Source organism: Tamandua tetradactyla, chromosome 6 (genome assembly GCF_023851605.1).
Source record: "Tamandua tetradactyla isolate mTamTet1 chromosome 6, mTamTet1.pri, whole genome shotgun sequence".
NCBI lineage: Eukaryota > Metazoa > Chordata > Mammalia > Pilosa > Myrmecophagidae > Tamandua > Tamandua tetradactyla.
In genome coordinates, this window is record NC_135332.1 from 81968484 (window position 1) to 81996412 (window position 27929).

At 55.7% G+C, this 27929-nt stretch overlaps 2 protein-coding genes across 7 annotated transcripts; both read right to left on the minus strand.

Moving 5' to 3' along the window:
- Positions 1-783: 783 nt before the first annotated feature.
- Positions 784-3467, minus strand: GPT (glutamic--pyruvic transaminase). The gene is made up of 11 exons (XM_077166481.1): positions 3306-3467; positions 3088-3177; positions 2887-2995; positions 2587-2720; positions 2266-2509; positions 2065-2144; positions 1843-1979; positions 1561-1735; positions 1324-1479; positions 1114-1226; positions 784-1046 (listed from the first exon to the last, which is right to left on the minus strand). Exons 1-11 carry the CDS (start codon positions 3465-3467, stop codon positions 956-958), a joined length of 1491 nt encoding a protein of 496 aa, XP_077022596.1. The 3' UTR covers positions 784-955.
- On the minus strand, positions 3440-27808 carry PPP1R16A (protein phosphatase 1 regulatory subunit 16A). Of its 6 annotated transcripts, XM_077166476.1 has the most exons (15): positions 27728-27753; positions 23611-23670; positions 10405-11327; positions 8757-8827; positions 8515-8660; positions 7511-7614; positions 7310-7434; positions 7051-7176; positions 6885-6960; positions 6662-6791; positions 6278-6440; positions 5761-6093; positions 5136-5434; positions 4563-4619; positions 3440-3552 (listed from the first exon to the last, which is right to left on the minus strand). In XM_077166476.1, exons 3-15 carry the CDS (start codon positions 10661-10663, stop codon positions 3510-3512), a joined length of 1932 nt encoding a protein of 643 aa, XP_077022591.1. In that variant the 5' UTR covers positions 10664-11327; positions 23611-23670; positions 27728-27753; the 3' UTR covers positions 3440-3509. The 6 variants fall into 6 exon arrangements, with proteins under 6 accessions (XP_077022591.1, XP_077022590.1, XP_077022593.1 ...); XM_077166475.1 differs by lacking the exon at positions 23611-23670 and having other exon boundaries at positions 27728-27808; XM_077166478.1 differs by lacking the exon at positions 23611-23670 and having other exon boundaries at positions 10405-11323; positions 27728-27796.
- Positions 27809-27929: the final 121 nt, after the last annotated feature.

Genomic DNA, 27929 nt, shown 5'->3' on the forward strand with positions numbered 1-27929 from the left:
GAGAGGCACTGGCAGCCTCTGTTCCTGCCCTTAGTGGGGTCACTCGCTGGCTTCTGGGACCCAGGAAGGAGTTCTGAGCTGAGACCCAAGGACTCCAGAGCAGACTAACCAGTGTGCCTTGGCAGGTACTGCCTCCAAGTGTGCCCCTGAGCTGGCCTAACCCTGGGCACACCCACAGCAGGTGACCACACACCTTCCTGCCCAATCCAGTTGCATGTTCCTGAAGCACAAAATGGATGTGCCCTACAGGCCTAATTCAGACGGCTGCGTCTGCAAACCACGTGAGCAGCCCCCAGCCCGGTCTGGCCTGGCGCGCTGACAGTAGGTGCTCATCCCTGTGTTCTGGGGACACAGGGCCGCCTCCCTGGCCTCTGCTGACCCTTCAGAGGCTCTCCCCAGGGTGCCTCTTCCTTAGTATCTCACTCTCTGTACTCACCTCAGGGGCCTTGAACTGGTCCCCACTCTGTTTCCACTTGGGTGTCCGCACACTCCACACATTTCAAACCTACCATTTGCTCCTCCTCCAAATATCCCCTGGGGCCCTAACAGTTCTCCTGTTCTGCCAGGAGTGTGTGAGCCTTCAGTCAGGCCCGACCCCACACCCAACAGCCCTGGAGCCCCCCTCTACTTCCCCACCGTGAGTCCTGCACCATCCTGGCGCTCATCTTATCCTACTTTGCGTCTGTCGGTCTCTGCCACCCGGCACCGTGTCCGGGAGGCCCAGCTGGGGGCTACTCCTCCCGCAGTCCATGTGCAGCACACAAAGTCGCCCACAAGAACACAGACTGTCTCACAGCTTTTTATTGGGGGCTTACAGAGAGGCAGGGGCCCAGCCCCCAGGCAGCAGGAGCAAATTCAGAGGGCTCCAGAGATCCCCAGGGCCCTGGGCACGGTATGTTCCGGGACGGCCCGCCGGCCCAGCACCCCGCTGGGGGGTGCGGGGGAGGGGTGTGCCTCAGGAGTACTCGCGGGTGAACTTGGCGTGGAACTGGCTCAGCTTTTCCAGCAGGGGCCGCAGCTTCTCCATGGGAGGCAGAATAGTCATCCTAAAGAGAGGGGTAAGGGTCAGCGGGAAGGAGGCGGGACCTTGAGAACGGGCGGGGCGGGCCTCACCGGAAGTGGTAGGTGCCTTCCAGCTGCCCGAAGCCGCTCCCGGGCACCACGCAGATGCCGGTCTCCTCCAGCAGACGCAGACAAAAGAACATGTCCGGGGCCAGGCCCAGCTCCTGCGGCGGGAGCGGGACCTGGCGGGTGAGAACAGGCCCGCCCCTCCAAGCCCCGCCTCTCGTAACCCCGCCCCCTCCAAGTCCCGCCCCGACTGACCTGCGCTCGCTGCACCGCGCGCGGAGGCAGCTGCACGCGAGGGAAGGAGTACATGGCGCCCTGCACCGGGTTGCAGCGGATGCCGGGAGCCTCATTGAACACCTGCTCCGTGAGCTTGGCCTTGGCCGCCAGCTCGACCAGCACCGCCTGCCTCTCCTGCGGCGCGGAAGGAGGGTTGGTCAGGGCGGGCCGGGGTGCGCGGCGCCTCCAGCCCCCCGCCCACTACCCGCCGCTTACCGCCTGGAACTGAGCGAAGGAGGGGTCGGAGGGCGCGGGCGGGCAGACCACCAGGTTGAGCAGGGCTTGGCCCGGTAGCGGGGGGCACAGCCGCACGCTCATCAGCTTTAGCATTTGCTGCCGCACGGCGGCGTCCATGTTCACCACCTCCACGTAGCCACCGCGGAACCCGCACCTGCGAGGGCAAGGGCGGGCTTTGGGGCGAGTCGGCGCGAGGGCCGTCCGTGCGGCTAGGGGCGCCGGGCCGTGGCTTGTGTCCGTGAGCCCCCGGCCGGCACTCACTCGCCCATGTAGCCCTTGGAGATCGAGTGGAATGAGGCGAGCTCCTGCTGCTCAGCGTAAGGCGGCCCCATCTCAGTGAGCACCTTCTTGAACGAGTGGAACTGCGAGCCCTCGGCATACACGTTGTCCTGGTACACCTGGACGGGCAGCGACGGTCAGACGGGCTGCCCGGCACGCCGCTCTCAGCGCCGCCCCGCACCCCCGCCGCCTCCCGTGACGCACCTCGTCAGCCAGCAAGAAGAGGCGCTCCTCGAAGGCGAAGCGGATCACCGCCTCGATGCACTCACGGGTCTGCACCTGCCCTGGGGTGCGGGGACGCGCGTGGCCGAGGTGAGCCGGGGGCTTGCACTGCTCTCCCGTGGGGGCGGGGGGGGGTGCAAGTCGGGGTCGCGGGGGAGGGCGGGGCGGGACCGGGCGGCGCACCGGTGGGGTTGCCGGGGTTGATGACGCAGAGCGCGCGCGGACGGCACCGGTCGCGCGCCTGGCGCAGCGCGCGCCGCAACTCGGCCACGTCGAGCGCCCAGGCGCGCTCCTCGTCCAGGTAGTAGTCCACCTGCACCGCGTCGAGCTCGGCCAGCGCGGCCGAATAAAGCGGGTACTGCGGGATGGGAATGAGCACTCCCGTGCGCGCGCGGCCCTCGCCGGTCACCAGCAACTTCAACACCGTCTGCGGAGGATTAGGGACGGCAAGGTTGGCGTGGCCTAGGCCGCGTCCCCCCTACCTACCGCCTGGCCCCCGCCTACCACGATGGCGTCGCTGGCCCCGGTGGACAGGAAGACGTTGTTGGGGTCTGAGGGGATGCCTCCGTCGCGCAGCTCGATGTACCGCGCCACGTCCTCGCGGATTATCTGGATGCCCGAACTGATACTGTAGGCCCCTGGGTCCAGGGGCGGGGCAGGACGGGGGAGGGCTTGTGAAGGGGGTCGGGTGGCTCTGTAGCCTCCCGAGGCGGTGTTCCCCATCACGTGCAGGTCCTACTCCCTCCGATACAGCTCCCTCCTCTCCCTCCCCAGGGCTTGGACGGGTCTGGACACGGCACCTACCCAAGCTGTGGCCCCCACACGCCTGCAAGATGCGTTCCGCCCTTCTCTTGGCGTCCTCGGGGAAGTCGGGGCTGCTCAGGAGATCAGGGTAGACACAGAGGGCCAGGACCTGGGAAGACCAAGTGCTGAAGCCATGGCACATGGGCCGACAGGGGTGGAGCACCGGGGATGGGGTGGGGGTGGGGGGCGTCGGAACCTCACTTGGCGCAGGAAGGTGAGGGGCTTCTGCCCCATGGCCTGTGCGTCCCCGATGTTGGCACGAATGACCTCAGTAAAGGGCTTCTTCACTCCCTAGAGCGGAGGGGGCAGAGACTGGGTCTTATTACCCCACCCCACCCCCACACACCCTTGTTCCAGGTGCCTCCGGGAATGAGACAGACCCAGCTGCCCAGGGGCAGTCACAGGGCCCAGGGCCATACCTGGCGCAGCTCCTGCTCCAGCTCCAGGGCGCGCTGCACAATGGGGCCGCGCACGGCATACTCCATTCTCCGCACACAGGGATTCATGGTGTCCAGGGTCAGCACCTTCCCCTTCAGCCCGTTCATTGTGGCCTGGCCCTGCTTCCCTGCCCCTGAGGCCATGACCTTGCTCAGACCAGCAGGCAGCAGGCTCAGGAGGCGGCCTTAGCACCCACAAATAGCGGTGTCCGGGCTCCCTAGGCCAGAACTGGGAAGGAGGGAGTCCAGCTGGAGGGAGCTCAAGGTGAGAGCTGCAACTTTTTTTGCTGCAGCCTGCTGTGGCCCCACAGAAAGGGCTGAAAAAGGCGCTGGGGCCCAGCCTGGCCCCGCCCTGCCTGCCTGGGCACAGCTCTGCCCCAGGGAGCCAGAGGAGCCGTTGAGGAAGCAGGCGGGACTTGGGGCAAGGCCCAGTGCCACCCAGTGTCTCCATAACAGGGGAGCAGAAGACCCACAACAAGGGGCAGGGATAGACGGATGGTTCAAGGAGATCTCATGGTCCAAGGGTGGTGGTGGGAGGGAGGAGGGAGCCTGGGGCAGAGCCCCCAGGGGTTAGTGGAGCTGGGTAGGGGTTAAGAAGGAAGAGAGGGCCGTGCCAGGAAATCCTGGGAGAGGGAATCGGCTCTGGAGATTTACCCCAGCAGGGCTCAGGCGAAGCCTACCCCTCTCAGCAACCCCATCTTTACTTGGGCTGACAGACCTGCCTCCTAGGTAACTGAGCCAGGCCTCAGGAATCCTGGGAGCAGTTGGGGAATGGGAGCCACAGAGCTGAGACACTGGGTTCCATCGGGCCCTTCTGGAGACTGGTGGCTACAAGGGTCCTGCTGGTGGACCTTGATCCATGCAGCCCACTGGGGACTTGGGTGTTTGGGGGAGGGGGCAGGTAGCCCTGGACCCTTAGGACACCTCAACTGACCTGGGTGGCTGCCCTGCCCTTTCCCCACTTGCCCTACCCAGGACTGCCCTTGGGACCACGCCCCAGGCCAGGGTAACCTGAGCTTCCTTCCCTGTTGCTCCCAATTGGGGGGAAAAGCAGGAAGTGAGCTGTGATAGGCCCCTGGGGCCCCGCCCCTGCAACTCTGCTGGGAGCTGGTGGGGAAGCTGGGAGTGGAGGTGGGGCTCCTCCAGCAGCTGGTATCCAAGGGTAAGGGAGCCAGCCCTGGGCTGGCTGGGGGTGCTCTGAGGAGTCCCAGGGCAGCCGTCCTCACCTGTGCCTCTCACCTTGTACTCCTCGGCTCCACCTCTGCGGCCTCCCAGCCTGCCCCTCTGGACCCCAGGCTGGAGCACAGGTTGATATGGACCTGGCCTCAGAGGCGGGACCAGCTCCCTCCCGCCCCCTGGCAGCAGGGCCCATATAACAGCCAGGCTGCACCTTTGGGCAGCTGCACCTCCCCTCAAGCTAAATTTAACCCAGCAGCTTCCCCCAGCCCCCCCTGCTTAGGACACCTACCCTGGGAACACTGTTGACCCAACTAGCACCCAGCAGAGGGTGGGGGTTATAAACCCACCACATGCAGCACTGGTGGCAAAGCTGCACTGCCATAACGTGGCAGTGCCTTCGGCCTTCCCACTTGAGGCCCCTAAGGGGCCCCTCTTGTCCCGATGGTGCCCAGGCCAGCTCAGAGCCTGAGTGGCCAACTGCCGGACCCCTCTGCCAGCCCAGGCAGAAGCTGGCAACTGAGACCTTGGATCAGGGCTGCCTGCCAGGAACTGGGGGATCCCACCCCCCATCGAGGGAGATTTCTGATGCCAGCCTTGTGCCTGCTTTGCCCCTGTGAATCTGGCCCAACCTACCCATGGAAAACACCCCTTCTTTGCCAGGCCAAGGGTCCTGCCTCTCCAGCAGAAACGCTGTCAGCTCTGACACCAGAGAAATCCCTTCCAGAATGCTCTGCTCCCCTTGGGGTACAAAAAGTTACCAGAGGTAGGAGGTGGGAGGTAGTGGAAGGTAGTGCCAGGCTTCTTGCCCCACGGCCCTCACTCCCACCCAAGGGCTGGGACTCACCCAGTGAGCCACGGCATGCACCTACAGGCCTTAGACAGGTGCTTGCAGGGGAAGGGTGGGGCCAAGACTCAGCAGCAGAACCTGTTCCCTGGGTGGGGATGGCCCAGCGGAGACACACAAGGCACAATGGCAGAATGGTCCTTTATCGAGAGTCACAGGATAAACGTAGTCTCTGCAATGGGGCCCCCACCCAGGTTTGACTTATGCTGTGGAACCCACCCCTGAGAGAGGAGGCTGGGGTCTCAGATCATGGAAGCCTAGGCCCCCATGCTGGCTGCCTGTCCACAGCACCAGGGTACCCTTGGGTGGTGCCTGTCCTGCAGACCTGGGCAGAGAGTGGTCCCCTGGCATCCTGAGCCCACAGCCCTGCTGCGCTCACATGAGCAGGCAACATGGCCTCTTCTCCATGGGTACCTCCTCTGAGGGGGCTGTCAGCTTGAGCAGGGGTGGGTCCCCACTGGCCCTAGAGTCACATTCTGGCTGGCGGGCCACGGCATCGGCAGGCAGACTAGAATCAGGAGTTCCAGGCCCCTCCGGTGGGGGTTGCTGCAGCTTGGCAGCGGCTCGCTGGCGCTTGAGCTCTGCCAGGGTGTGGTGGGCCTTGTCGCAGTTGTGGGCATCAGGGGAGCCCTCCACAGGGTGCAGCTGGTAGGAGACGCTCCGGTCCAGCCTCTTGGAGTACCGGTGTCGCCCTGGGGGGCTTCCCACTTGACCGTTGTGCGGCCTGGCCACCATGGGGCCGCCCTCCTGCGGGTGGAGTGCAGGCTGGCACTGGGGCCCCTCATCCCCTACCTTGGGTTCACATGCACAGGAAGCCACATGGTGACCTCTGGACCCTGCCGCCTGAGTGAAATACGGACTGGTGCAGAAGGGAAACCAAGGCATAGGGCTGGGAGGTAGAGTTCAGATCCACCCTGGGGTCAGTGCCCACCTCAGGGGTTGGTGCCCCAAGCTCTGCATCTGTCTGGCCGTCCTCGTCCTCCTCAGGTTCTGGGCTGGTGGGCGGGGGCTGCTGCCACACGATGGCCTCCTGGGCATGCTCCTTGCGGTACAGGCTGGTGCGCTGGGTCAGGCTGACACGTCTCACCACCTTCCTGGGGGCAGGGGACAGGAGCTGAGGGTGTGGGGAGACCTGCCCCGCCCTTACCCATGGACTCTTGCCCAGGAGCTCCAGCTGGCACTGCCCATTGCCAAATAACGTCAGGGCCCCGCCCCATCCCACTCCTGTGCGTCAGAGCAAAGCTGGAGGGCAGAGTACCGTAGGCAGATAGGTGCTGCTGCGGGGCTGGGGGCAGGGAATACACACAGCGCTCACCCCCGGCTGCCAGCACTGGAAGTGCGGCGGCGCAGCAGGGAGCGCGGGGGACCCTGTGAGCGCAGGAGGGCGTCGTGCTTGTGCTTCAGCTCCAGCAGCTTAGCCCGCACCTCCTCGTCCCCACACACATCTGGGGAGAAACAGGCGGGTGCATGCATCACCAGGAGGATCTCCCCAGTCCGCCTGCATCACTGGGCTGAGGCAGGAGACCTGCGGAACTCACCAAGGGGGGTCTCATCCACCAAGGACCTTCCAGTCAGGTCCGCTCCATGGGCCACCAGCAGCTCCACTGCATGCACCTAGGGCCAGTACAGAGGGCAGGCAGGAGGCTCCCTGGGACAACGTGCCTCTGCCACCCTCTCTGCCAAGCCCTCCCCCCCCAGGCTCACCTGACCCCAGTAGGCAGCAGCGTGCAGCGGCCCCCAGCCATCCTGGTCCGTGGCGTTCAGGCTGGCTCCATGCTCCAGCAGTAGCGCCACGGCTTCACAGAACCCGCTGGCTGAGGCGGCATGTAGCTGCAGGCAGGCACCCGCCTGAGTCAGGCCGATGAAACCCCATCTAGGGCATTCCCTGTACCCTGACACCAACCCCCAGACCACGCAGCCCCCAGCACGGCCCCAGACCCTCGCCTGGCCTTGCCCTCCTCACCAGCGTGGCCCCATGGTCCCCAGGGGTGTCAAGGTCAGCGCCCGCACGCAGCAGGCTCCGGATGTCCTCCAGCATGTGCTGCTCCGGGACCGCCCGGGCCCCCTCGATCGTCTCCTGTGTGATGCCTGCAAGGGGCAGGCTCAGGGCAGAGTCCCCATGGCCCCATCCCGGGAAGACACCCAGCACTCACCCGGCACTCACCGCGGCTGGCCATGGCTGTCTCCAGGCAGTCCAGTGTCTGCTCATCCTCACACAGGTCATAGGGCATGTTCCCCTCAGCATTGACCGCCAGGAGGTCGGCCCCACTGCAGGGGAATAGGGAGGACAGTGGGACCCTTCTCCCAGGTGTACCCAGCTACTTTCATCTGGGCTTCCCTCTGTGAAGCAGCTACAGCCCAAGCAACCTGCAGTCTCTGCCCCCGTGTCTGGGCTCCAGGTTCCTGACCCCTAGTGGGAGGGGATGCAGGCCTCCTGGGGCATCCGTGCACCCTCAGCAACACAGGGAGCAGAAGGCAGTAGGGAGCAGCAGACCTGACAGGCGGTCCTGCTAGAGAGCTCTGCACCTGATGGATGGGTGGTAAGTTACACAGGTGCAGGGGACAGGGATAGAGCAGGAGGGCAGCCAAGTGGAGGGGGGCACCAGGATGGGAAGCCCTGAACAGAAAACGACAAGGGTCTGTCCCCCAGCTGAGGAGCTGGGATCAGGCCCTTCCATTCTCGCCCAAAACAGGTGGAGATTTGGAGCCACCTGCAGAGCAGCCTGTTACCAGCTCTCCAGGGGTACCTAGTCCCAGTACAAGGCACAGGGCAAGGAAGGGGTTCCTGCAATGCTGGGCCCTCCTGGGACCAGTGCAGCACCAAGTGTCCCATCAGCTCCACCCTCCCCACCTGGGCCCACCCTAGCCTCTTCCTTCTCCTTGCCTTTCCCACCCCCTGAGGAAAGGCATGGGACAGAACTGAAGGTCCAGGTACTGCCCTTGAGGAGCTCCCAGACTCCTAACAGTGCTTGCGAGGTACCTATTGGCCACCCCAGCTGCCCCAAGGGCATATTCTCTTGTGGCAGTGCCCAGGCGCTGCTCCCACACTAGGACACAGATAGGGCGAGCACCAACTGGGGCCACAGAAGGCTCAGGGCTGGCTCGCTTCTGGAGGGAACGCCTCCCTGCCCATGTGGCTCCTCCCTGGTGCTCTGGTTGGGGTCCTACTGGGCAATAAGCAGCTCCACCAGGTGCAGGTGGCCGCAGGTAGCCGCAGCATGCAGGGGTGTCCAGGACTCGCTGTCGCAGGCATTGACGTTGGCCCCAGCCTCCAGGAGCTGCTGCGCCATCTCCCGGAAGTCATCGATGCAGCACTGGGGGTGCACAGGCCCTGTCGCAGGGCGTCCTCCATGCCCACCCCACCCTCGTCCCCATGTTCCCTCCACCTGTCCACCACCCCCAGGGCTGACCTGGTGCAATGCAGTCAGACCATCCTCGTTGGCCAGATCGGGGCTGACTCCGCTCTCCAGGAACTGATGCACTGCAATGAGGAAAAAGGCTGTGTCGGGCGGGCAGCTGCTCACCCTGTGGCCCGGGAAGGGCCACACCCTGTCCCTGGCTTCCCCCACTGCAGCCTGCATGGGGAACAGTAAGGAAGAAGTGCTAGGCCAGGCCAACCCAGCAACACATGCAACAGCACCAGAAGCTGCACCACCAAGAGCAGGCCAACATCTCCTCCAACCACAGCATACACCTCACACTCAGCAGCAAGTACCCCCCCAGGAACCAGGGCACTCCAACCATGAACCCCGTGGGCCTGCCCCGCTGACCCCACACTGCCCACTGGGGGCCAGGTGCTGGCACTCCACTGGAATCATCCCTTCTAGTGGGATCCTGCTGCCTGCAACCCTCGTCAGCCCATAGCCACACGAGGTCCAGGGCAGGCTGGGGCAAGCTGGATGGAGGCTCTCCCGCCCCAGGTGTACCCCAGCCTGCTCCCTCTACTCTTTCCTGGGCATCACCCTCAACATGACAAAACACCTCGTCTGTCTATCCCTCCATCCTCCCTGTCCCATGATGCTCCCAGGCCTCCCACCGCCCCCCCTCCAAGGTCTCCCAGGCATGTCTTGGCCCAGACCCCCTACAAAACACCCTTGGTAGCTTAGCCAGCTCTGGACGAGCTCCCGCAGCTCCCTGTGCCCTGTCTGGAGGACACCTGCCTCTTCCTCATGGGGACCCCAGATCCTTGCTCCTCCTCACCCTCTGCACCCCCAGCTAGGCAGCAAAGGACCCTAGAGAGAAACGGGGGCCCTCAGGGGCCACCAAACTTGCCTCTTCCTCAGTCCCATGGCCAACCCTCCAAATGGAGCCAAAGCACAGTTAGGAGGCCCCTACCAGTACCATCCTGGAGCACAATGGGGGACACGTACAGGTCCAGGGGGACACGTACAGGTCCAGGGGAACCGGTACAAAGAATCCAGGCTGTCACCAAGCTGGGAAGGCTCAAATGGGGGTAAGGAGAAAAGAGGGGCAGGCATGGGAGGCAGGGGGACATCCAGAAGCAGGAAGGGCCTAGGAGGCAGACAGCCAACTCTGGGACCTGGGGCCTGCACCACCTCTGGCCTACCCTCTCTCCACTATTGGCTCTAACCTGAGGAGGCAGTCCTCATGACCTTGCTTTAAGGAGATTAGTCAGAGTCCCAGTGGGAACTGGGGCTCCCCTTAGCACCCCAGTACCCTGGCAAATGCTGACTCCCTCTGCATCACACAACTGGTATATCCCAGCCCAGGCCCCTGTGGCCCCTCCTCAGCCCACCCCTAAAAACGAGCCCAGGGTGCAGGACCACTTGGAGTCCCCATGCCAGGCCACACCGCCTGCCTGAGCAAGTGGGATGGACCCAGGCCAGCTGTGTTGCCAGGAGACTAGAGCCCAGGAGTTTCCAGCAGGCCCAGCCTCAGGTACAGATGAGGAATACCAACCCCGCACAGCCTTGCTCCAGCCTAGCATGTGTGGGAAGGGGACAGCCCCATCCTCCAGGCACCTGGGAGGGGGCTGGGCCGATGGGGGTTTGGACCGGAAGCTGGGAGGCACTGGTCCTTGGCCATGGCCACACTTACCCTCCTCCAGGTCATTGCGGGTGGCAGCCTCCAGCAGCACTACACTGGGTGGGAAGAGGACCCGCTTCTGCGGCCTGCCATGATCCGCTCTCTGTCGTGGCTGACCCCCTTGGCCCTTCTGTCTCTGGGGCTCCCTTTCAGCCTGGGCCCACAGCCTCACTTGCTGGGCGCGCCGCTTCTGGGCATGCTTCAGCCGCTCCTGGGAGCCCATCCTGCCCACCAGCGGCATCTCCGCCAGCAGCTCCAGGTGCTCGGCCATGGCGGGGGCTGATGCCTGTGTGGCCTCTCAAGGGACCAGGGGGCTGTGGGTAGGCACCAGGCCAGGCCTGCGGGATGAGGCAGCTGGCCGGAAAGTCGCCCTCAGCGGGCATCCCCTCCCCAGGGCCCAGCGCCCCTGTCTCCAGCAAGGCCAGCAGGCCCGGTGGCCCTGAGGGGCAGCCTTGTCACCTGGGCATGGGCAGTGCCTCACCTCCCTTGCCGGGTCAGGGTGCACGGCCTGTGGGAAGCAACCCCAAGAACCTGGCTGGCCTCAGTCCAGGGTCTGAAGCTAATTACCCAGATAACAAAGTTCCAGCTTCCTGGAAGCCACTGGGGAGGGCAGATGGAACCAATCAGAAGCAGCCACCCAGGACCCTCTGCTCCTCTTCCAGGCCCCAGGACCCTGGGTGGGGACTGGGGGAAGCCATGCCCAGCTACCCTCCTCTGGCTCCCTCCTGTTTCCCCTGTCAGTGCACAGCCCACATGGCTGGGGCCAGGGGGCAGGGCCGCTGGAGTGTGCTCTGGGTCCTGGTTCACAGGGGCTGCCCAGGGTTGAGGTCTCTGGGTGGCCAGGGCCCAAGAATGGGGGTGGCGGCCCTGGCAGGTCCCGGCAGGAGAGCCTCCCTTCCGGCAGCAGACCTGGGAGGAGCTGGAGCAGGCCCTGGCTGAGGAGAAGGAATGAGGAAACTTCTTAGAGCAGGCTCGAGGACAGGGCGAGGTGAGCCAATCCCCTGCCCCCACCCAGGCACCCAGGTCCCGCCTGGGGGTGTGACAAGACCTGGCCATCTTCTGGGGCCAATCCTGACAGGGCTCATCCCATCCCAACACACAGGGTAGGGGGAAGCACTGTCTCCAACCCCCAACAGGTGCCCTTCCCAGAAACTGTCTCCCGCAGACTGCGCAGCCATAGGAGCCGGGAGGACAGCGGCCAGGCCACTGTGCCCCTGCACAGGCTCTGCCAGGCGTCCTCAGAGGCGCCCCTCCTGGACCCAGCTGTACTGTGGAACTGTCTGCCTCTCAAGTCTTCTCAGAGGGCCCTCCTGGGACTGCCCGAGGGCTGAGCTGGCTGCTCATCCAGAGAGCTGCTCCTGTCTCCTGGGGCTTGGGCCTTCCTGCCTCTTGAGCAGCCCTTCACCAGTCGGCCCAGGAAGTCAAGCCCTCAGTCGTCCAGGGCTGGCAATAAAAGCCCAGAGCACGTGGACACAGGTTAGGGTTAGCGAGATGGGGGCCTATAGGGACACTGCACGCTGGGTGTAGACACTGGACGGGACCACCAGACGCTCCCCAGGAGCCGCAGTGGGAACACTGAGTGCCTGCCTGCAACTCAGCCACCCACGTCCACTCAGCTCCAACCCAACCTTCCTCCAGCCAGACCCACTCTCAGGGCCCCAGGAGTGGCCCCCAGCCTTCTTTTGGGAAGGGAACTCCCGGCACCAAGTCTAATGAGGGCAGGTGCCTCCTGCTAAGTGTCCCCCAACTGACTTTTGCACATGCTCCAGCCTACCCTTATAGCAAGTGATTAGCCAGGCCCCCTGCCCTAGCCCTCAGACCCAGCCCAGGTTGGTTTCTTCCTGGCGAAAGCCCAGGACCAAAATGCTGCTGCTTTCATGGCAGGTCAGGAAGCTGAGGTACACCTCAACCAGAATGGAGTCACCCCTCAAAGCTGCAAGCACAGAGCAGTGCTGCACACACACCCCTGGAGGGGGCTCACCAACCCAGCCGGCAGAACACCCCATGGTGGGGATTGAGGCAGGGAAGCACATGCTGGAACTCAAGCGCCAGGTCTGGGCACAGGAATTTGCCCTCGGCAGCTCACCCCCCATTCCCAGGTAGGCCTCTCCACCTGCAGGTGGCTCCGCAGTAAGGCACCTCCCAAACCAGCCTAGGGCCAGTGGATTGTTCTAGACATAGCCTCCTGGGCCACGATGAAGGCAGTTCCAGGACCACACGGGCACAGTGGAGCCTTGAACCCCTCTCCTGCTGGCCACCCACGGGGTGTCCTCCCTGCCTCCCACATGGGGCTGGCAGGCTGGACTGTCACCTCTGCCATGGGCCCCACTCTGCTTGCAAGGGAGGATGGGCCCTCATGGGATTTCTGGGCCTGACTTCCCAGGAAAACAGGTCCGAGACTGGTCCAAGACCAGGAGCCCACATCAGAGCCGGTATTAGAGCCAGCTTTGTTTTATGAGACAGGAGATTCGGATGCCTTTCTTCTACAGAAGGAAAAAATTGGGGGGCAGAAACCAGTTCTTTAGACGGATGCATGCTGTCTTTTGGCTTTCTCATTTTTGAGGCCCTTTTGTAAAAGGCCATCACGTAGCAGCATTTGAGAAGCCTAAGGCCACTGCCTGTGCCAGCTGCAAAGGGAAGAGAGCCGCGGCAGCCCCTCTGCCTCCCACCATAGAGCTCACGTAGGACCTGGCTCCAGTGTCTCCATTGTGGGGGTGTCACGATGCCCACCTTCCCCAAGACACTACCTCAGAGGGGACGGTGGCCACAGACAGCAGGGGTCTGGTACAAAAGCCCCCACCTGAACTAACTCACTGCCTGGCACATTCTTTGCTCTTGGGGCCATGCTTGGTTGGAACACTAAGCATCCGTTTAAAGGGAAAAACGAGGAAATTTTCTGTGTACCAATGGAGGGATCTCCTAGAAATGCTGTTCCTCCAGGGAAAAAGAAAGGCATAAAATTGTGTATACACTATGTGACCTTTGGTGTATAAAAGGAATAAAGAATTTATATTTACATTTGCATAAGAAACAGAAAACAGCACAAAAGAAACAAACAGAAGAGGTTCTGGGGCAGCGGGGTTTCTCTTGAAAATAAGCCTCTTTCTTCAGGGGCGTCCTGCTCAGGGCTGGAGTCTACAGAGCCAGGCACGCCCAGGCAGAGACGAAGCAGTGCATGAAGGTCTGGGCCAGTGGGCAGGGCTGGGATGAGGATGAGGACAGGGAGAAGCTGGTCCCAGCCCAGGAGAGGATAAGGAGGGTACAAGAGGTGTGGTCGGGCTGAGCACCCGTGGTCACGCTACAGGGCATCTGCTGCCTCAGGCCCCATTCCAGCAGGTCACAGGAACCACAGAGGCTTACAACAAAAGAGCAATGTGAAAAAAAAAAAACAGAAAAAAATGCAAATGTTCAAAAAAATTATGGCAATGAATACACAACCATGTGATGATATTGTGAGCCACTGCTTGTATGTATACTATGTATGGAATGTTTGTATATTAAGAATGTTTGTGTTTGTATGTTGTTTTATTAATAAAAATATTTTTAAAAAAAGCAATGTGGTCAGGTCACTGTCTTAGAAACCAGACAGAGACCAGCAGTCCTGGGGGAGTGGAGACGAGGCAGACAGAAGTGGCAGGGGCCACGCACACAGGGCTAAGTGGCACCAGGGTACTGGATGCAAGAGAAGAGCCAGTAAAGGGACAAAAGACAAGGCAGGGCCCTGAGGGGCAAGAGGGCAGTGTCCAGAGCAGGCCCAAAAGCCAGTAGAGCGAGCCTAGGAAGGCATGGTCAGCAGGTAGGAGAGCCGGCCTGAGCATTCCCAGGGACGGACGGGGAGAATCTTCCTAGGAACTTTGGCTGAGCAGGGAGGGAAGCAAGAGGTGGGTGGTAACCAGACAAGCAGCAAGAGGAGGGGCTTCTCTGACTCCTGCCCCCATCCCCCCCAACCCTTCCATAGAACCCAGAGCTGGAACCCAGCCAGTCCCCAGCAAACTCCTAGCCCTAGAACCCTGGCTGTAGGTGGCCTGCCCTCCAACATTTCCCCTCCCCAGGCTGCCTCTGGCCCGGCCCCCCATTGCTCATGGTTCCTGCAGAGTCCACTCACCCCTGTCCTGGAGTCCTGGCTGTGGCACTTGAGGCACCGCCCACTCACTCTGGCCTCTCACCAGCTCAGCTTCTGTCTAAATTCCCACTGGAATTCATGATGGACCCTTTAACTTCCAGCCCCACCCACTGGGCTCTTGGCCTTTTCCTCACCAATAGCTGGTCCCATCATTTCCCATCCCAGCTCACACTGCGATCCCAACTCCAACACCCCAGGGCCTCTTTTCCTATCAGCATCAGCCCATGCTTAGCCATTACACACCCTCCTTTGCTACACTCATGAGCAGAAACCCAGCCCATCAAGCACAACCCTTTCCCTCCTCTGTCAGGACTCAGACCTGGGCAAGTGGGCAGCGCCTCACTGGGCAGTCAGGCTACTGCCTTCACAGGCCCCATAGGGCCTCCGCCACTTCTCCCTCCTGACCCCCTATTCCCTTGAGCACACAGCACTTCCTCCCTCACACTCACTCTCAGCTGCTGACAGTTTCCTGAGAAAATGAACCCTTTGGAACAGTATGTTTGCATCTTTGCACAACCACCTGCACCACACCCACCTTCCTGCCACTGAGACCATCCGGGGCCTTTCACCTGCCCAGGGCCTCCCACCCACCCAGGGCTTCCCACCTGTCCAGAGCCTCCATGGAAAGGAGCCAACTCCCCCACAGCATGGAGGACTGTGCCACCCTACACCTACAGGATGGTCCCAGCAGAGGCCCTGATGTCCAGCAGCACTTTCCTCCCTTCACTGGACGGTACCATGACACACACACCTGCTGAGGCCATCCCAAGAGAACTGAGCACAGTCACACCCTCCAGCCAAGACAAGATGCTCACTGCCACTCCTACCCAGGTATATAAAAGGTTCTGGCCAGTGCACTTGGGGAAAAAAAAAAGCCAAAAGAAAGGAATAAGGATAGGAAAGGTACAAATAAATTGGCATTATTTGCAGATGAATATTATGTATGATGTAACCCTAGAAGATTCTGTAAACAAATGACTAGAACAGAAAACCACAAAACATTATTCAGAGATATTAGCAAACACTGAAATAAGCAGGGATATCCCAGACTCAGGGATCAAAAGACTCAGAGCTGTGGGATGTGGCTTCTCTCCAAACTCATCACAGGGGCAATGCAATTCCCCACTAAAAATTTCAGCAGTTCTTTTGAAACTCACAAGCTCATTCTCAATTTTATATAGAAAAAGCAAAAGACCAAGAATAATAAGAATATTCAGACCCTGAAGAACTTGCTTAGGGATAGGAATAGACCAAAGGAAATGAAACAATCCTCCTCCGCCCTGACACACACACACACACACACACACACACACACACACACACACACCAGTTGTCCTCTACAGCACAGCTGGACGGTAGGAAAGAGTCATTTTCAGGAATGGTGTGGGGCCACCTGGATATCCAGATGAAGAAAGACTACACACAAAAGTGATTCCAAATGCTGGGTATTTTCTGCATTTTTCTGTAAACCTAAAGCTTCTCTAATGAAAAAAAAAAGAATACATTTAAAAAAGCGATTCCAGGTGAATTGTACTTCTAAATGTAAAAGGTGAGGCAATAAAACTTCTACAAAGAGGTGACATTGAAGCACAATCCAGAGAAGAAAAAACTGATAAACCGGACCTCATCAAATTTTGAAAATTTTGCTCTGCTAAAAACTCTGCAGAGGATGAAAAAACAAGCTACTGAGTGGGAGAGAACATTTGCAAACCACATAACAGACCAAGGACATATATCCACAGTGCACAAAGAACTCTCCACGCTCAACAGTAAAAAAACAAACATCCAGCTAGAAAATGGGCAAAACACATGAACAGACATTCCAGTGAGGTGGAACAGATGTCCAACAAGCACAAGAGAAGAAGCTCAACAGCTTATTAGCCAGCAGGGAAATGCAAACCCAAACCCCGTGAGCTACCATGACACACATGTCAGAATGACTACACCAAAAGACAAAGCTCACACAGATGCTAGTGAGGAAGGGAAGAAAATGGCCTCGTGCTCAGCACTGGTGGAAACAGGAAATGGTGCTGCCCCTGCACATCAGTGTGGCAGTGCCTTAAAAAACTAAACCTGCAACAAACACACGGCAGCCAACCCACTACTGGACATTTATCCCAGAAAAACAAAGACTGAAGTTCACACAACATTTGTACACGAATGTTCACAGCAGCTTTAATTATGATAACCAGAAACTGCAAACAGCCCAGGTGCCGCTCAACAAGTAAAGGGTTAGACAAACCATGCCACATCTACCCACTCCATGGAGCCTGACTCAGAAGGAAGGAACCACTGATCTAGGCAGCCTCCAGGGAAAGGTGGAAGCACATTCAGCACCACCATGCTTTCTACAGGGTTCTTCTGAAAACCTACTGCCACACTACAGAAAAAAAGGTCACTTAATGTGTATGATTTCATTTACAGAACATTCTTGAGATGACAAAATTCCAGAGCTGGAGAACAGATTAGTAGTTGCCAGGAGTCCAGGAGGCTGGAGTAAGGAGGGGGGGGGGGCTGTGGCTGGAAAAGGGCAGCTCAGGTCCTGCCATGGGCTGTTTGTGCCACAGGAACTGATGTGTGATAAAAGTACAAGATATTAAAGACCTGGAAACACACTGGTGTAAAGGTGGTAAACCGTGAGTCAGGCTCATGGAGCAAAGGTAGACTGCCTTCTCGTCCTGCACAGGGCCCCACAGGTGTACAAGAGTCTGTATCACCTAGAGATAAAAAGCTAAGAAACAAAAAGGAAAAATGCAAGCAGCTAAGTGTAAGCTGATATTTACAGTACATGACCAACAAATGATAAAAAAGAAAAAGAAAAATCAACTAAACAGGAAAGGGGCCAGACCCTACCAGCAGACAGCCTGGCCTATGCTGGACTGAGAGCCCTGGCCCAAGAGCAGCAGCAGCCTGAGCAGCTGTGGCCACAGCAGGGTGGCGGGACAGAGTAGCCAGCAGACACTCCCCTCCAGAGAGCAATGCCAATCCTGGCACCAGCCCGACAGAAATGCCCATGACCTTGGCCTGGTACCTACTCTGGGGGCATGGCTGGAAAGGACAGCCCTAGGCAGCTGAGGTATAGGAGCACTGTGACAGTGACAAGCTTCCAGAGCCCAGGAGAGAACAGGGAATGTAGCCCCAGGCCACGCAGGCAGTGGATTGGGGAGGGGAACCCCCAGGACATGGGGCCACCAGTGAGAGAAGGGCCTCTGGGCCACATTTCAGGTAGGAAGCCTGCATTCCCACCCCTGGTTTCCCAGCAACTGCGTGTCCCCCATGGCAGGCCCCTCCTGACACACTGGCTGCCCCGTCCAGTCCAGCACAGACCTCAAACCCATCCTCAAGTTGCATGAACAGCCTTCCCTGGCATGGCCAAGGTCCCTGAAGGCACATTCTGCCGTGCTACCTCCTGCTGCAGGGCCGTGGTGAACCCCACCACCAGGCCATGGTGACCCCACAGCATTCACACACCGTACATGGCAGCCAGGGCAGCCTAAGCACCAGCTCTTGGCTAAGCCCCGCTGTGGGCACCTCCTAAGGCCAGCTGTGGGCAATCTGGACCGCAGACCACCCGAGCCTATCCCTGCCTCCTGTGCCCACCACAGTGTCCCCCCCTCACACCACTCACCCAAATACTTTTCCTGCAAGGCCCTGGCTCCCTGATCCTGGCTGAGCGTTCCAGGGTTCATGCCCCACCTCAGCCCTCTATCCTGTGGAAAAGTGCCTTCTGAGTGTACACCTGAGTAGGGCAACTGCCCTCCAGGGTGACATCCAGGGGACAGGCACACAGCCCAGGCAGCACCACCCACTGTGCAGGGCTCCCTGGTGCGATGCTGAAGCTGACCAGCAAGGCGGGGAGCATGGGAGAAGTTGGGGGGCAGAGGGTGTTGTGAGGACAGATGTGTTGGAGAACACATGTGTTGGAGAACCACAAGGAACAGAGGGGGCAGGCTGGGTCCCAGGAGGTCCCTGGGCATGTCTCAGGGCATGGCCTACACCCCTCTTCACAAGGAGGGCAGCAATGCCTGTTGGCAAGGCCAAGTGCCCTCACGGTACCCTCCCTCTGCCACTGTGTCACCCAGCCCTGGTCCTACAGGAATATTGTGATGCAATGAATGTATTTTGCACAGAGAAAGAACATATCTTCTTGGGATCCAGACGGTGGAGTGTGGTGGTGTGAAGTTATATGCACCTCAGAAAATCATGTTCTTAAACTTAATCCATCCCTATGAGTGTGAATCCACTGTAAATAGGACCTTTTGATGAGGTTACTTCAGCTAAGGTGTGGCCCACTTCCTTCAGAAATGGGTCTTAGTCCTATCACTGGAGTCCTTTATAAATGGAATGAACAGAAGGAGAATGCCAGGGAGGCAAGAAGCTGAAATCATGGAGACTTGGAAAAGGGAGAGACCAGCTGACACCACCATGTGCCTTGCAACATGTTAAGCTCAGGACCAAGGATTGCCACAGCCAGGCCCAGAACATCAGTCTTCAAGAAGCCAAGGATCGCCTGGATGACCTCGATACAGGCTTTTTCCCAGTCTCAAACTGGGTGAATAAATCCCCATTGTTTAACCAAATCACGGTATTTGCTTGAGCAACGCTGGAAACTAAAACAGATTTGGGGGCCTTGGGGACAGGTCCAAGCTTCTCACATAGCCCATGGCCCTGTTATGCTTGGGGCTGGCACTGCCACCCCCCACCCAGGAGGTTCTTCCTTTTCCTGACCCAACCCCCCAAGGCCCCAGAACAAGCCGCCTGTGCCTTGCATCTCTGGAGGACACTGCTCCCAGTTCCGGGAATATGCTTCCAAACACATTTCTCCCAATGGATCTGGGTTTTCCTCCTTTTCAAAGACCTCATTTATTGTGAAATAGTACACAAATACAGAGAGTGCACGGAACACAGTGCCCGGTAAAGTGAACCTGCCACCGCCCGGGAACTACTGCCCTGTCCCCAGAAGCTCTCCTCAGTTCCCCCCACCTCACCCCACTCCACATCCCTGTTCTTTTCTGGGGGCACCTCCTTGGTTCCCTCTGGTTTCACCTTTTCTCTACTGGCCCTCAGCAAGTTTAGGGCTGACAGGTTTGGATGACGGGGAACATGGTGCCCTCTGCAGGGCCACACAGCTATGTGGACGCCTGTGGGATCCGGATACTCGGCAACTGGCCACCAGGATTCAGCTTTGGCCCAGGAGCCCACCCTTATGGTACAGACCAGCTTCACGAGCCCTTCTGCTTCTGGAGGTAGGAGAAGCTGAAGACACTGCTCTCTATGTCCTCCACAACACCCAAGTTTCTGCAACCAGGAGCAGGTAGTGGTCTCACCACCACGTTACTGGGTTTTCTCTGACCGCCACTCCGGTGAGGCGTTTCTCCAAGCCAGCCTGGACACTGCTGTTGTTGAGTCCTGTCCCCACCTGGCGCTGGCGAAGCACAGGGCACCAAGCAGGGCCCTTCACAAGGTGGGCCTGGTTCCCTTCCCAGTATGGGTGACTCTGTGGTTCTGAGAATGAAAGATGGCGTGTGGCCTCCCGGGGAGGGCACAAAAGGCAACAGGAAGGGGATGGAGCCATCCTAGAGGCAGGTCTCCAGCCTGATGAGCCTCAGGGGGTGCAGCCCTGGCTGAGGATCTGGCTCCAAACTTGGGAGAGAAGCTGAGCCCAATACCGGCTAAGCTGCTTTCAAATTTCTGACCACAGAAGAGGAAAACAGCTGTTGTTTTAAGTCACAACATTTGAGGGCGGTAATTTGTTATACAGCATTGGCTACCTGCGGTAACTCTAACTTCATATTCCTCCCTGTGGATGGATATCCAACAGTCCCCGCACATATATTTAAAGGCTGCTTTTCTCCCCACATTCTGCCATACCCCCAGTAATAAATCAAGTGACTCTACAAATGGGTGACTCTACCTCAAATTTGTCTAGCTAGTCTACTTGTCTGTCCTGGAGCCTGGAGCCCCACTCACCACAGCTTTACAAGTCTACCTCTCTGGTCCCCAACCTCCTCAGGGGCCCTCAGCTTTCTTTCTATGTCTTCGCATGAGGTTATGTATCCTTTCTTGGTGGCCTCATTATCCTCGGCCTTCCCCTAGCATAATACTTACCAGCAGACAATATGAAACCAAAGCTATTTGACTGTTCTTGACCTACAAAAATGAAATTTAATTTGGCTCATAAACAACTGCCCTTTATTTGTCAATCTTCTCAGCAAGCCTGACAGCTATGAGGCAGGTCCTGGCCAGTTTCCACCCAGCCCCCAGGGTCATGGAGGGAAGAACATTGAAGGCTTTACTTTAAGAGCCCGCCAATGCCCTCAGGGGCTAAAAGCCTGGAAGGGCTGCTCCCCAGAATTCAGGAGAGGCTCCAAAATCTCCCTCCTTAATTTTCCTTTCCCTATGCCACCCAGCCCCAAAATAAATCTAATAAACTAACTCACAGCAAGGTGTCGGGTCCAGAGACCCAAATGAAAGAAGCGACCCAGCCAGAGGCCTCTGCATTTGAAAAGGAGACTCAAAGAGAACTGAAGATAAAAGCCAGCCCAGGACCAGGAAAGAGAAAGGGAAGTGAGGGAGGGAGCTTTCCTCCGCCCCTACAAATCACAACTTTCTACAAGGTAGGGTCAAGGCATCCACCCGTGACAAGGTCAGGGTCAGAGAGGAAGGGGGAATGAGACAAAATAAAGTGTCGATGGCTGAGAGATTCCATTACTGCTTAATGTTTAGTGAGTTTCCATTTAGAATAATGAAAATTTTCTGGACATAGACTGTGGTGATGGTTACAACATTGTCAATGTGCCTACTGATGCAGAATCGTCCAGTTGGATGTGGTTTGAGTGATTTTTATGTTATATATACTTTACCACAATAAAAACATCTATTTAAAAAAAAACTTGGGTGGGCCACGGTGGCTCAGCAGGCAAGAATGCTTGCCTGCCATGCCCGAGGACCCGGGTTCGATTCCCGGTGCCTGCCCATGTTAAAAAAAAAAAAAAAACTGGCCATGAGTTGATAATTGTTTAAGTGATGGCTATCTGGGGGATAATTTTATTATTCTGCCTCCTTGTATAGGTACTTGAAAATTTCTATTAGAAGGAATTTTCAGAAGGAAAGATAGATGATAAAGACTGAGAGGGTATAATCTAGGAATGCCCACAGTGTATAATGATAGTGACTAAATGTACAAATTTAAAAATGTTTTTGCATGAGGAAGATCAAAGGAACGTCAATCCTGCAGGGTGTTGAAAATAGGTGATAATTCATATTTTAAAACTTTAACTTACATGTGAGACGAAAGTAAAAAATGTTTATTTGGTACAAAATTTATATTTTGACTAGTGCATTTCCTAATATAACCTACATGGACAGCTTAACTGAACACCATAGTACATGGAACCTTGGGTAGGGCATGAGATTTTGTAGGTTTGTCCAGAGTGATGCCCCGATAAATCCCAGAGTGATTTGAACAGTGAATAAAAAAGTATTTGCAAAATTCCCTTTGGGAAATGGTGAGAAAGGGGGAAAATTCAACTTCGCAAAGTGGAAAATTCTTGATATTCTCACAAGCAGTGCGGACAATCAAAGCAATAGGCTGAGCCTCCAATCTTGGGGTTTGTTCATATGAAACTTAACCCCACAAAGGATAGGTCAAGCCTACTTAAATTAGGCCTAAGAGTCATCCCCAAGAGAACCTCATTTGTTGCTCAGATGTGGCTCAGCCAACACAAAAAGTAAACTCACTGCCCTCCCCCTTTCTACGTGGAACATGACTCCTAGGGTTGTGGACCTTCCTGGCAATGTGGGACAGAAATCCTAGAATGAGCTGGGACTCAGTATCAAGGGATTGAGAAACCTTCTCGACCAAAAACAAAGGGGAAGAGCGAAATGAGACAAAATAAAGTGTCAATGGCTGAGAGATTCCAAACAGAGTCAAGAGGTTATCCTGGAGGTTATTCTTACGCATTAAGTAGATATCATCTTGTTAGTCAAGATGTAATGGAGAGGCTGGAGGGAACTGCCTGAAAATTAGAGCTGTGTTCCAGTAGCCATGATTGTATAATGATAAAACTTTTACAATGTGACTGTGATTGAGAAAACCTTGTGTCTAATGCTCCTTTTATCTATCTTATCAACAGATGAGTAAAACATATGGATTAAAAATAAATAAATAATATGGGGAACAAATGTTAAAATAAATTTAGTTGATTGAAATGCTAGTGATAAATGAAAGGGAAGGACAAGGGGTATGTATTATGAATTCTTTTGTTTTCTTTTTATTTCTTTTTCTGAATTGAGGCAAATGTTCCAAGAAATTATCATGATGATGAATCTACAACTATGTGATGATATTGGGAGTAACTGATTATATATGTAGAATGGAATGATCATATGGTAAGAATGTTTGTGTCTGTATGTTTAATAAATTAAATTAATTTAAATTAAAAAATAAAAAGAACTAAAATTGTGCAATTGTAACCCATAGCAAACTCTGAAAGCTGTTCTATAACTAATTGTGCTGTGCTTTGAAATTTATTGCTTTTTTGAATAAATGTTATTTTTCACAAAAACTAAAAAAAAATCTATTATGATAATAAAAATCATATTTATTCCTTCTAATCTTCAATGTTCTGGAGTAGCTAGAAGGAAAAATCTGACATAAAGGTATCATGCCCCATGACAAACTTTGGAATCTGTCCTGTAACTACTTGTTGAAGAGTGCTTTGAAAACTATTGCGTTTTTCTCTCTTTGCATTGTATATATGTTATATTATACAATAAAAAAAAGCAAAAAAAAAAAAAACCTCATTCACTGGCATAGACCATATGCTGGACAATAATACAAGATTCAATAAATCTAAAAGGATTGTAAGCATATAGTCTGTTCACTGACCATAATGAAATTAAATTCAAATAAATAACTGAAAAGATATCAGGAAAAATCTCCAAATATTTGGAAATTAAAGTACTTCCTAATAACCTAAGGTTAAAGAAGGAATTGAAATGGAAATCAAACATTTTGAACTGAATGAAAATGAAAACAATATATGAAAAGATGTGAGGTGCATCTAAAGCAGTGCTTAGAAAGAAATGTTTACCTTTAAATGCTTAAATAAGAAGAGAGATCAAATCAATGACCCAAGCTCCAACTTAAGAAGCTAGAAAAAAAAAGGAGAAAATAAAAGCCAAAGTAAGTAAGAGCAGAAACTAATGAAATAGAAAACAAATAGAGGAAAACATTGAAACCAAAAGCTGTTTCTTTCACAATACATGGATAAACTTTTTACTGGACTGGTTAAGAAAAAAAGAAAAGATAAAAATTATCAATATCATGAATGCAAAAGGGGACATCGTACAGATTCTACAGGCATTAGATGGATAAAAATGGGAACACTATGAACAATTCATGACAATCAACACAATCACTCGGACCAGGGGCCCACAAGCTGCCATCCACAGGCAAACGTGGCCACACCTGCTGAGCCAGGCTACACTGGGACGCAGCCAAGCACATCTGCACACACCCCTGCCTGCAGCTGCTGAGTAGCATGGCCCCGAAGCCTAAAATACTACCTAACCCTTTATAGGAAAAAACTGCCAATGCTTGACTTGGATGAAATAGGCAAATTCCCTGAATGAAAGACATTGCCAAAATGGATTCAATTTGGGGTGATGGGAAAGCTTTGGAAATGGATAGTGGTGATGGTAGCAACACTGGAATGTAATTAACACCACTGAATTGTATACTTGAACTATTATGGTGTATATATGTTACCACACGAAAAAAACAAAAAACTAACTCAAGAAGAAGTAGAAAATTTGAATATACTTTTACCTGTTAAAGAAATTGAATTTGCAATTAAAACCTTTCCTACAAAGAATACTCCAAGGCCGGACAGCTTCACTGGTAACCCATAAAACATTAAAGGAAGAAGCAATAGTGAGCCTACCAAAAACCCTGTCTGAAACTAGAAGAGGAAAAAACACACCTAAACTCATTTTATGAGGTCAGCATTATTCTGATCCCAAAACCAGAAACCTATAAACCAATTCTCTCATCGATAACTGCAAGAATCCTTACAAAAAAATGACCAAATCGAATCCAGCAACACATAAGGCAGATAATACATCTAGACCAAGTGGATTTATCCCAGGAATGAAAGGTGAGTTTATCATTTTGTAAAAATCAGTGTAACTTACTATTTTTTTTTCATGGGTGGGCACCGGGAATCAAACTGGGTCTCTGGCACAGCAGGCAAGAACTCTGCCTGCTGAGCTACCGTGGCCCGCCCATGTAACTTTACTATTATATGTACACACACACATATACACACAAACACATATATGAGAAAAACATACTATCAAGCCACATGCAGGCTCTGCCCCATGCCCTGCCAGCACATACCCTGCCAGGACAGGGAGGGTAATCCAAGCCCACCTGACCATTCAGCTGAGCACCGCAGGCTGCTGGGGGTTATTCGGTCTGCACCCCTCTCCCCTCTTCCTATAGCAGGAGGCTCTGGAAGCAAAACTTACATGGCAAATCACATAAAATTAACAAAACAGCCATGATCAGATCAAAGAATCAACAAAGTCTCAAGCCCTGGCAGGATGAGACAGAGCTGAGGGTCAAGAAAGGGTCTCAAGCCCCTCGCGGTGCTGCCACCCACTCCTGCCTTGCAACAGCCTAACCTCCACCCTCTTCTATCTTTAGGCTAGCCCTCCCTCTGTGTTTGCTAACTTTTAAGCTCAAGCCCACTCCAGCTTCTCCCACCTCACTCCCGGGTCTCACACCCTCTTCTTCACATAAGAACTTATTAAAAGGCTTCACTGAGTGACCTGTCTCTACTTCCTCAGGTCCCCACACTCAACAGTTTCAATTGATCCACCCTTTGCATTTCTTAGGCCATCAAGGGATTTCCAGCTTCAGCCCTCACATGGTCTCTGGCTGCATCTGTCACATCCCGCTCACAAGCCCACCCTGCTTCCTTGGTCTCTGTAAACTACATTGTCTAGGTTCCTTATGCCTCCTTGGTCTGTCTCAGTCTGCTGTGCTGGGCGGGGTGGGGTGGGGTGGGGGCCTTGCCCAAGACCAAAGAGCTTGGAATCAGAGGTGATGGGTCCTAACCCCAAGCCCTGGTCTGCTGGCTGTTCTTTCTAGCCCACCAGCACACAGGTGGGTCTGTAGGTCTAGGGCTGAGGTGTGGATCATGTATGGAAAGGTCAAGGGTGAGGGCAAGAGCCTGGAAACCAGCCTGCAAAGACGGCTGAAGGATGAGCAGGGGTGCGGAGGATGAAGGCAAGAGGGTGAGGCAGAAGCAGGAAGGCCAATGGGATGACTGCTATGACCCCAGAGGGGAGACAAGGAAACACTGGACTGTGCAGGAGACGGACGGATAGGAAGGGCCATGTAGGATGAAGTTTTGAGAGAGCCTAGAGGTGAGAGAAGAACCTAGAAATGCTGCCCAGATTTCTTGCTTTGGTCATCTGGTGGACTGTGATGCAGGCCCTAGGGTGGGGCAGAGCAGGAGTGGAGACTGGGAGTAGCTATGACAGCTGGGTCACCTCAAACTGAAGTTTCCAAGCTGCATGAAGTAGAGACAGCTAAAGTCCCAAGGGCAGTGAGACAGACCAAAGATTGCAAAATCCTTAGAACAAAGACCCCAAGGTCTGAGCCCAAAGACACAGGAGCCCTTTCCTAGGTGCCTGAGCAGACAATCACTAGGGGAAAGCAGAGTTCAGGCAGGCCCCAGGTAGGCCAGGGATGTAACGATGAGGCCAGGAGGGGAGACTCCAGCCAAGGGAGGAAATCCAGCCCAGGCATCCGAAGACAAAAGGAAGGGCCAGATAAAGTGCCCCAAACCCAGCTCTGAGCAAGAGTGGGGGACTTGGGGCATGGGCAGGCAGCTGGCCCTTGAGTCCCAAGCATACATCACAGGGACAGGCATAGACCACTCCTGGCAGCCTTCAGCCCATAAGGCAACTCAACCCGGAATGCAGCCCCATGTTGAGACAGTCTGTACTCCAGACCCTGCTGGCCCTTCAGTTGAGTGGCCTTGGGCAGCAGACATACTGTTCCCACCCAGAGGTGGCTCTGGCTTCTGAAATGAACTTGGGCAGCACAGCCGCTGCAGAGGCTCCTTCACACAGGCCAGGCTGCTGCAAGCAAGATGTATCTCCTGGGGGGACCCCAATCCTGTGGGGGGACCCCAATCATGCCTGGGGAGACAAGATGCCCAGATGACTCACCTGGGCCAGGGTATGAGAAGAGCAACGTGGTACCCCTGTTTTGTCCACACACTTGAATTAAGGAACAGAAACAAAAGGCAGGCGCAGAGCTGGTGGGAGGGTTCACCTCGTTACAGCCTCCCCAAGCCTGGAAAGACTGCACACTACCCTCTCTGCACCCATGGACAACTCCATCATCTCCTGAACCCAGAACAGCAAGGGACACCCCCTCCCCCAGGCCCAGGCAGCTCCTCTACACAGAACAGGCCAGATGCTTTCCCAGGGTTAGTTACTACTTCTCATTCTGACTCCAGTTCAGATTAGAAGCCCATGACCGCCATTTAACAGGTGACATCTCCTGAATCTCTGAACTATTAAGAAACTTGCCCAAGAGAAGATCCAGTTTTTCCTATTTGGCATAACTCCAAAGCCCAAGCAAAGGTTGGGCAAATCACTTATGCTCTGCGGGCCTTAATTTCCTGAAAATTGAGATAATTCCAGTTCTACCTTCCTGATAAAAAAAGTTGCAAGACTCAAACAACTTTACATTCAGACATATGTGTGATACCCTGCTGACTGCATTCACAGAGTTCCAGAAGCCTTTCCCGACCCTTAGCACTTGCCACAGTTGAGCCACATCCACCAACGCCCAAGTGGGCCTGCAGAGAGACTTCTGCCCTGTTCTTGCTCTGTGTGCAGGCCAGAGACTCTTCCAGAGGGAGCCTCCTGGGCCTGGCTTCCTCTCTTCTGCCCTGGCCTTGCCCTCTTGGCCTCCACACTCTTCTCCGCTGCCCGAATCCCTCGCCAAGGTCCGGCCTCTGTCCTGCCTCCTTCCTCCTGTCCGGACTCCTACCCCTCCGGAGGATTCCGGCCTCCTCTGGAATCCGCCCTCTCCCCTCGGCCCGGCCTTTATCCGTCCCCCACCGCGGGCCCCTGCCCCAGGCGCCGCTCCTCTCCCGCCGCAAGCCCCGGAAGGTCGCGCCTTACCTTCCGCACCGCTCGGCCGGGTGGGCCTTCAGTCAGCAGCGCGCCGGGCCCTCGCCATGGCAACGCTACACTTCCGGCCTGCTCGGCCCGGAACCGGAAGCACGTAGCCGGGTGGGAGCCGGGACGATCTGGGCCTCCGTGAGAGAGACCTTGGTCACCGTCGGCTTGGGCAGTTTGGGTCCTGTCCGCGATGACCGGGCGA

Coding starts and splice junctions, on each gene's coding strand:
- PPP1R16A (XM_077166475.1), bottom strand. CDS start 10,663: ATGGCCGAGCACCTGGAGCTGCTGGCGGAGATGCCGCTGGTGGGCAGG. Junction 6,961..7,050: donor CTGCTGCCTACTGGGGTCAG/GTGAGCCTGGGG, acceptor TACTGGCCCTAG/GTGCATGCAGTGGAGCTGCT. Junction 6,094..6,277: donor TTGGGGCACCAACCCCTGAG/GTGGGCACTGAC, acceptor CTCCACCCGCAG/GAGGGCGGCCCCATGGTGGC.
- GPT (XM_077166481.1), bottom strand. CDS start 3,467: ATGGCCTCAGGGGCAGGGAAGCAGGGCCAGGCCACAATGAACGGGCTG. Junction 3,178..3,305: donor TGGAGCAGGAGCTGCGCCAG/GTATGGCCCTGG, acceptor CCTCCGCTCTAG/GGAGTGAAGAAGCCCTTTAC. Junction 1,480..1,560: donor CCTTCGCTCAGTTCCAGGCG/GTAAGCGGCGGG, acceptor TCCGCGCCGCAG/GAGAGGCAGGCGGTGCTGGT.